The 8,876-nt window shown below is 39.4% G+C and overlaps 2 protein-coding genes across 2 annotated transcripts; both read left to right on the forward strand.

Annotated features, from left to right (window-relative positions):
- Nucleotides 1-6,028: 6,028 nt before the first annotated feature.
- LOC110617104 (putative receptor protein kinase ZmPK1) lies at nt 6,029-8,603 on the forward strand. Its single transcript, XM_043957321.1, has one exon. The coding sequence runs from the start codon at nt 6,114-6,116 to the stop codon at nt 7,182-7,184; it is 1,071 nt and encodes a 356-aa protein (XP_043813256.1). The 5' UTR covers nt 6,029-6,113; the 3' UTR covers nt 7,185-8,603.
- Nucleotides 7,189-8,543, forward strand: LOC122723835 (putative receptor protein kinase ZmPK1). The gene is made up of 2 exons (XM_043957724.1): nt 7,189-7,217; nt 7,277-8,543. Exons 1-2 carry the CDS (start codon nt 7,189-7,191, stop codon nt 8,541-8,543), a joined length of 1,296 nt encoding a protein of 431 aa, XP_043813659.1.
- Nucleotides 8,604-8,876: the final 273 nt, after the last annotated feature.

Genomic DNA, 8,876 nt, shown 5'->3' on the forward strand with positions numbered 1-8,876 from the left:
GCATCACTTCACAAACATATCACATCAAGGATGAATTTGTCACCCATAGCCCTCTACGTGTCGTAATACGTCCAACTATACCAGGGGCGATGAGGCCACACCTAGTATTCGCTTACTTAACTCATATCATAACATGTCCAACTACACCAGGGGCGATTAGGCCTCACCTAGTGTTCGCTTACATAACATAGTGCCAGGGGCGACCTGGTCTTTCTATCTCATATCATACCATGGCATGTCATATCATATCATATCGTATTGAGGGCTAAAGGATCATTCAAGATTCATCCACATCAACAACATATTATGCAATGCATCATATTCGTGAATACTAATGCAATACAACCTACTACATATCATGGCATTTTATGATGCATGAACATGCTTAACATTTGATTTATTTTAAAACATAAGGTTCAGTTCCACTCACCTGAGACTAGCTCTGTACCGATTCTGAAATGGCTGACACTGCTAAACACCTTGGTTCCTCGGGTCCGATCCTACACAGGTGGACTCCAGTGAGGTACCAAACATACTCTAAACAACTCATAAACAACTCCCCAAAAACCCCCTAAAACATCATGAAATAATCATAGAAGAACATGCATGAAATGGCTGAACAGGGCACTTTCGGCGGCAGGTTCGGCGGCCGAAAGTCCCTCCAGAGCCGAAAGTCAGGCACTTTCGGCGGCACCTTCGGCGGCCGAAAGTCCCGGACAGATCCGAAAGTCCTCTTTCGGGGGCAAGCTTCGGCAGCCGAATGCTGCCTCCACAAGGGGGTTCGGCGGCCGAAAGTCCCTTCGGCGGCCGAACCTGAGTTTCTCCCGAATGGCAGAAACTCAGCTCTCCTATGCACATTTCGCCTCCCAAGCTCAAATCATGCATACCACTCAACCAAAACATGCATACAAGCTCCTAGGGGCCTCAAACAAACATATACCCCATCTACAACACTTCAAACATACTCAAACATGCCACATTGTTCAAAAATCACATAAAACCTAACATAGTTCAACTAACTCAAACATGCATTTCTACCCCATAAAACTTCATAAAACTTATTTAAAACATACTATGAGCTTAAGATCGGCTCTTACCTCTTGAAGATCGAGAGAGAGACGACCTAAACTCGGAGACCCAAGCAAATGAGCTCCTGAGTTTCCAAAGCTCCAAAACTTGTCTTAAAAGTTCAAAACTTGCAATGTGAGGTTAAAACTCAAGAAAAATGGAGGAGATCTGAAGAAAGAACACAAGATTTGGGGAGAGGGAGGTCAGAAGCTAGCTGTGGCCGAAAATGGGAGAAAGCTCGCCCATTTCGGCTAAGTGCCCCTTTTTATAGGTGGCTGGCCAGGCCACGTTCGGGGGCCGAAAGTGCCTCCGCATGCATGCCATGTTCGGCGGCCGAACTTGACTTTCGGCGGCCGAACCTGGACTTCCCTCGCTCATGCTTTCGGGGGCCTAACGTGCCTCCAAAACGCATGCATGTTCGGCGGCCGAACTTGACTTTCGGCGGCCGAACCTGGGTTTTCCTCCAAAGACTTTTCATGCAAAAACTCATTAAATTTCATACTTAAAACCATTAAAAACGTGAAAACATTTCATAAAAACATGCTTTTACCCTTCTAGAGGTTTCCGATATCCAAATCCCACCGGACGGTAGGAATTTCGATGTCGGAGTCTAGCCGGGTATTACACAAGGTGTCTCCAATGAAAGGAGTGGTTCGCTTTGGGAAGAAAGGTAAACTAGCCCCACGATACGTTGGACCCTTTGAAATCTTGCAGAAGACTGGGAATGTGTCGTACAAGCTAGATTTGCCTGCTTCAATGGCAAGAATCCATCCGGTTTTTCATGTTTCAATGTTGAGGAAATTTGTGTCAGATCCGGGCAAGGTTCTTAGTGAGCCTGAGGTGGAGATCCAAGAGGATCTCACCTATGTTGAGCCGCCAGTGCAGATCATAGACACCCAGATCAGAAAGCTAAGAAACAAGGAAATCCCGATGGTGAAAGTCCTATGGAACCACCACAATATGGAAGAGTGCACCTGGGAGACACGGGAGTCCATGCTCCAGCAATACCCTTATCTTTTCTAAGGTTAGTTCTTTGTGAGTTCTATGTGTTTTGTATGTATGTTATGTGTATGCCATACTATGTGCTAGTTGAGGAACATTCGGGGACGAATGTTCTTAAGGGGGGGGAGAATGTAATACCCGGCTAGACTCCGGTATCGGAATCTCCTACCGTCCGGTGGAATCTCGGATGTTGGAAGCCTCTAGTAGGGTAAAAACATGTTTTCATAAAATGTTTTAATGTTTTTTATGATTTTAAATAAAGAGGAAATGAGTTTTTGAATAAAAACACCCTTGGAGGAAACTCAGGTTCGGCCGCCGAAACTCAAAGTTCGGCCGCCGAACATGCATGCACTTCGGGAGTGCTTTAGGCCCCCGAAGGCATAAGTGAGGGAAGCCCAGGTTCGGCCGCCGAACCTCAAGTTCGGCCGCCGAACATGGCATGCATGTGGAGGCACTTTCGGCCCCCGAACGTGGCCTGGCCAGCCACTATAAAAGGGTCCCTTAGCCGAAAACGGGCGAGCTTTTTCCCCATTTTCGGCCAAGGTGAGTCCTTCCGCCATTCCTCACCATCCTTGAGTTCTTTCCTTCAAATCTTTCAAGTTTTTCACAAGTTTTTATGTTGTTTTGAAGATTTGCAAGTTTTGAGCAAGTTTTGGAGCTTTGAGGTTCAAGAACTCAAATCTCTCCCACCTTCGAGTTTAGGACGTCTCTCTCTCGATCTTCAAGAGATAAGAGCCGATCTTAAGCTCATTTCATGTTTAAAGAAAGTTTTATGCAAGATCTATGGGGTAGAATGCATGTTTAGCTCTTAGTTAGGTTTTTGAGTTAATGTTATGTTTTGAGCATGTATGTTGGATTTGTTGTTGTTGTGTGTTGTAGTTGGGGTTTAAGTTAGTTTGAAGCCCCTAGGAGCCAATGTATGTATATTTGCATGATTTGGATGAGTTATATGCATGTTGAAGGATTTGGGAGGCAAATGTGCATAAAGGAGCCAAGTTTCTGCCCTTTGGCAAAAACCAGGTTCGGCAGCCGAAGGAACTTTCGGCCGCCGAACATGGCTAGGGAGGCAGGCCTTTCGGCTGCCGAAGTTGCCCCCGAAAAGAGACTTTCGTCTCTGTCTGGCACTTTCGGCCGCCGAAGGTGCCGCCGAACATGCATGAGTTTCGCCTCTGTCTGGGAGTTTCGGCCGCCGAAGGTGCCGCCGAACCTGCCTGACTTTCGGCTCTGGAGGGACTTTCGGCCGCCGAACCTGCCGCCGAAAGTGCCCTGTCCAGCCTTTCTTTGTATGTTTTGCATGGATGTTTTGAGATGTTTTAGGGGGTTTTTGAGGGATGTTTTTAGAGTTATGTTCTGGTTGTTTGGTCCCTCATTTGAGTCCACCTGTGCAGGTTCGGACCCGAGGAACCAAGGACCCCAGCAGTGAGTTCAGCTGCTTCTGAGTCAGTAGAGCTTCAGCAAGAGGTGAGTAGAATAAACCTTTATGTTTTTAAAGCAAATGAATTACACAATTGAGCACGTTCATGCATCATGAATGCCATGTGATGAATTAGGTTGTTTGCATTAGAATTCACGAATATGTTGCATTGCATTTATGATGTTGATGTGGATTGGTTATTGAATGATCCTTTAGTCCTCATATGGTATGATGATGCTACGGCATGAGATGGTATGGAAGTCCAGGTTGTATCCATTCTACGTCCCTGGCACTATGTAAGAGAAAGTCCAGGTTGTACCCATTCTACGTCCCTGGCACATTGGTATGTTATGATATGTTATGTTAAGAGAAAGACCGGTTGTACCCATTCTACGTCCCGGCACTTTGGAAATGTAGAGGACTATTGGTGACAATACCATCCGAGATGTGATTAGTTGTGATGTGTTGCATTACATAATGGCATGAGATTTAAATATTGTTTTCTATTATTCTGCTCACTGGGCTCTTGTAGCTCACCCATTTTCCCTAATCCCCCAGGATTGCAGGTACGGGCTAGACAGAGAAGTCAAGAAGAGTAAAAGTCATATGTATGTAATAGTTAGAATATGGACATGACAAACTGTATAATGATGTATAGATGTGTAATGTAATAATATTGAGGTTTAGAAGTGTGCTTGACCATAGTTATTGTAATCCCTTTTTATTACATGATCCTAGATGTTTATTGATAACTATGTTAGCCAACTCAACACATGTTATGCCACCCATTGGGGGCATTGATGAGATCCCATGGAGGGGTCAGGTTATGATGATGATTATGTATATGTTCAGTGCATGCACAGGTTGAGTTTGGCGTATGATAGAATGTATGAAAGAAAAGTTTTAATTTTTATGTATTTTCTTGATCATGTATGGGATTAAACATGTTTCCAGGATGTATGTTTGGCTTGCTACGGGTCCCGGCGGCCTTAAGTCGACCCGGATCCTAGCGCCGGTAGCGGTCCGATTTTCGGGTCGTTACAATATATTTTTAAGAAAAATTCGATAATATTTCGGTATAACTAGACCACCCAAAATTACACAGGCTCAACAAAAATACACAATAAATTATAAATATTATTGAGATTAACCTATGAAAATCATCGATTCAAAAGAAAATAGAATCTCATTAATTGGGTCTAATTAAAACTTATCATATTTTAATTTTCAAATATTGATTTAAATAAAGATCTAGTTGAGAATTTTAGAAGTTCATGGATTGATTAGAGTAAGGGGAGGAGATTTGGATTAATAAAAATATGTTTTTTTTTAAATAATAGAGCTTTTCTATTTGGTCGTGAGAAAAAAAAGTGAGTGCTCTAGTTTAAGGAAGAAACCAAAGCTTTTTAATGTTTATTTATTATTTTTTTAATTTTATTTTAAGAATAATAATTTATATATTATTATTATTGCTAGTGCTTGCTTGACAATTCGAGAAGACTGCAAGATTTCCTCAAGATTTTTTTTCCTCCAATTAAAACGTTGGGGTAAAAGAGTGAAATTGACCAAAAACAGTATTTAAAAAAAAAATTGATTGATATTCAACTGTGATATTTTATATATAATTGATTTCAATTTGATTAAAAGTTCTAATTCAATAATTAGTTTTTTAATTTAATAATAAGCTAATTTTTTACTATTCTTAAAAATTTTATCTTAATTTCAAATTGAAATTAGAGTATATCCCCATCTGGTTTATTTTATTATGTGACACATTATATATTTACTGTAGTCTTCCATACAACTAACTAAGAATTAACCTTAAACATAATTAAAAAGAAATAAAATAAAACCCTTAACCCCAAAAAAATTAACCCCCTAAATTGTTCTGCTGGTTGAAGAAAGTTGAATCTTTGTTATTGCAATCTCCCTTCTCTTCTCCTTAAAATCTCAGATCCATTTTCCATATTCTCATAATTTTCCATGTCCATTGGTTTAAGATTTCAACGGCAAATTTCTGCCTTTCTGATTATAATTTATTTTAATTAGATTATTGTTGTTGCATGTAAGAAAAATTTGGTGCAATGTTTGATCATTTTGCCTGGGTTTGCTTGAATTAGATTAGCATAATCTTTTATTTTTTGCTCAATGATTTTATTGGGTTAATTTGGTTGAAATTGAAAGTTAAGATTGAATTTTGTTGTCTAATTAGAATTGATTAGAGTTGATTTGATGCGTACCTAATTAGAATTGATTTGAATTAGACGTTTTTTTATTTATAATTATCAATGTGTCATATAAACTTTTTAGATAATATACGGTGTTTCCACACATAAATAAAATACTTACACTTTAATTTTTATTTAAAATCAAATTTACAAGAGTTTTAAAAATTTTTATTATGTCAAAATTAAAATGCGTGGATTAAAATCTAAATGTAAGGATGGAGATTTTTTGACGTGAATAGCCTTAATAATAATATAATTTTTTATATTCTAGGGTTACTTTGGCTTGTTGAATACTGTATCTAGTGGGGTACTGACTAACCTAATCAAACGAAAGCAAGATATTAAGACACCACAGCCTTGGATTCTATGAATGGTCCAATCTATTTGACTAGTGTTGTCTTATGGCTACTCCTTTCATCTTGATTGTTTTCTTTCTTATTAGATCACCTTCATCTGCGTCTTCTTCATCTTCAACTTTTCCTACTGATTCTATCATTTTAAACCAAAGATCATCTCTCTCCGTAGAGAGGCCAGGCCATGTTCTGACTTCACCTAATGCCATTTTCACTGCTGGCTTTTACCCAGTCGGGGATAATGCTTATTCCTTCGCTATATGGTTCACTGAACCCTCTTGTTCTAATAGTTGCACTGTAGTCTGGATGGCAAACCGAGATCTGCCCGTTAATGGAAGAAACTCAAAGCTGTCTCTGCTTAAAAATGGAAATCTCATATTGACAGATGCTGGTAAATCCGTTGTTTGGGAATCCAACACTTTCTCTCTCTCTTCATCTTATTTACAGCTTTATGATACTGGAAATCTTGTTCTAATTACTAGTAGAGAGCGTGTCATTCTATGGCAAAGCTTTGATTCACCTACAGATACCCTTCTTCCACTACAACCGCTCACCAGAGACTCTCTTCTTGTTTCTTCAAGAAGCTTGACAAACTTTTCTTCTGGTTTCTACAAGCTATCTTTCCATGATGATAATGTTCTTCGTCTTGTTTATGATGGTCCTGAATTTTCAAGTGCTTTCTGGCCAGACTCTAGGCTTTTGAGCTGGGAAGCTGGCAGATCATCTTACAACAGCACCAGAATCGCTTTACTCGACTCCTTTGGTAAATTTACTTCATCAGATAATTTCAGTTTCTTTTCTGCAGATTATGGACAGCAACTTCAGCGAAGATTGACCCTTGATTTTGATGGTAATCTTCGCTTGTATAGCAGAGAGAATAGAAATGGGAGTTGGGTAATTTCAGTGCAAGTCTTTTCTCAACCGTGCAAGATCCATGGAGCATGCGGACCTAATAGTGTGTGTAAATGTGTCCCTAGCTTTGGTAGGAAATGTTCTTGTCTTCCAGGATATAAAATTAAAAATCCTGCTGATTTGTCTTTAGGCTGCGAACCAGAGATTATGGTTTCTAGTGTTGAGACCGAGGCTACCTTCATTGGATTACCTAACGTTGAAATGTAGGGCTATGATTTTCGTCGGTTTGAAAATTATTCTGTGAAGAACTGTGAGAAAGTGTGCCTGGGAAGATATGATTGTAAAGGGTTTGTATTCAGATTCTTCGAGCATAACCACCCTGACAATATTCCTTATTGTTTCCTAAAGTTACAATTGCTAAATGGGCGGATTGCGCCCAATTTCAAAGGAGATTTATATTTGAAAGTGCCGAAAATCAGTCCTTCCAAACACTGGTCAGCTAAAGAGCTCACTCTACTTTGTCTTGCTGGAGCTGCTAAGCAGCTTGAGAGAAGGTATGTTAAATCTGATGGAAAGAGGTCCTTAAAGTTCTTGCTTGGTTTTGTTATTGCAACTGGGATAGTTGAGATCCTTTCCATGGTTTTGGTGTGGCTTTATTTCATTAAAAGCCGGCAAATGATAGCTGCAACTTCTGAAGAATACGTTCTTGCTGCTACTGGCTTCAGAAGATTTAGCTACTCAGAACTGAAAGAAGCAACAAGAAATTTCATCGAAGAAATTGGTAGAGGAGCTACTGGAATAGTTTATAAAGGGGTATTAGCAGATCAAAGAGTTGCAGCAATCAAACGATTAAACAATGCAAGCCAAGGAGAAGCTGAATTTCTAGCAGAAGTAAGCACTGTTGGGAAGCTTAATCACATGAACTTAATAGAGATGTGGGGTTACTGTGCAGACAAAAAGCACAGGCTTTTGGTCTATGAGAATATGGAGAAAGGATCATTGGCTAAAAACCTCTCTTCCATGGAACTTGATTGGGAAAAGAGGTTCAAAATCGCATTGGGCACTGCTAAAGGGCTAGCTTATTTGCATGAAGAATGCTTGGAGTGGGTTCTGCATTGTGACGTAAAGCCACAAAATATACTATTGGATGCTAATTATGAACCTAAAGTATCAGATTTTGGTCTATCTCGGCTACTAAGCAGAGGTCACGAGCTTCACAATTCAAGCTTCTCAAAGATAAGAGGAACAAGAGGTTACATGGCTCCAGAGTGGATCTTTAATCTGCCCATCACCTCCAAAGTGGATGTCTACAGCTATGGGGTGGTGGTGTTAGAGATAGTGACCGGAAGGAGCCCATCAATGGATGGCCATGATGCTGAAAATGGTTGTGGAGTGGCGGAGAACAAAAGGGCAGTCGAATGGGTGAGGGAGAAGAAACTTGAAGCTTCTCCAAGTAGTTGCTGGGTTGAAGAGATCATAGATCCTGCCATCGGAGTGGACTATGATAAAAGAAAATTGGAAGTTCTTGTGGGAGTGGCATTGAAATGCGTGGAGGAATGCAAAGATGATAGGCCCACCATGAGCCAAGTGGTTGAGATGCTTCAAAAGCTTGAAAATGATCATTAATTAGCCAAATTAATCAAACTTCCTTTAGAGAAGAATTGGCATAATTAGTATGTTTTATCTGCAATTTTGTGTCAGCTTTAATGCATCTACTTGTAATAAATTACTTTAATTCAATATGATGTGCAAGCAGGAGTGAATAATCGGCCGCTTTGATTTAAAAATCGAAAATTTAATTAAATCGAATCAATTTTAATTAAAAATTTAATTGAAATGAATCGTGGGTTATTTCGATTTGATTTTATAAATTTAAATTTTTAATAATTTTTTTATTTTTTATATTTTATTTTTAATATTTTAAAATTTAATTAAAATATTTTAATATTAATATGATAT

The sequence above is a fragment of the Manihot esculenta genome, chromosome 6 (genome assembly GCF_001659605.2).
Source record: "Manihot esculenta cultivar AM560-2 chromosome 6, M.esculenta_v8, whole genome shotgun sequence".
NCBI lineage: Eukaryota > Viridiplantae > Streptophyta > Magnoliopsida > Malpighiales > Euphorbiaceae > Manihot > Manihot esculenta.

Coding starts and splice junctions, on each gene's coding strand:
- LOC110617104 (XM_043957321.1), top strand. CDS start 6,114: ATGGCTACTCCTTTCATCTTGATTGTTTTCTTTCTTATTAGATCACCT.
- LOC122723835 (XM_043957724.1), top strand. CDS start 7,189: ATGATTTTCGTCGGTTTGAAAATTATTCT. Junction 7,218..7,276: donor GTCGGTTTGAAAATTATTCT/GTGAAGAACTGT, acceptor GTTTGTATTCAG/ATTCTTCGAGCATAACCACC.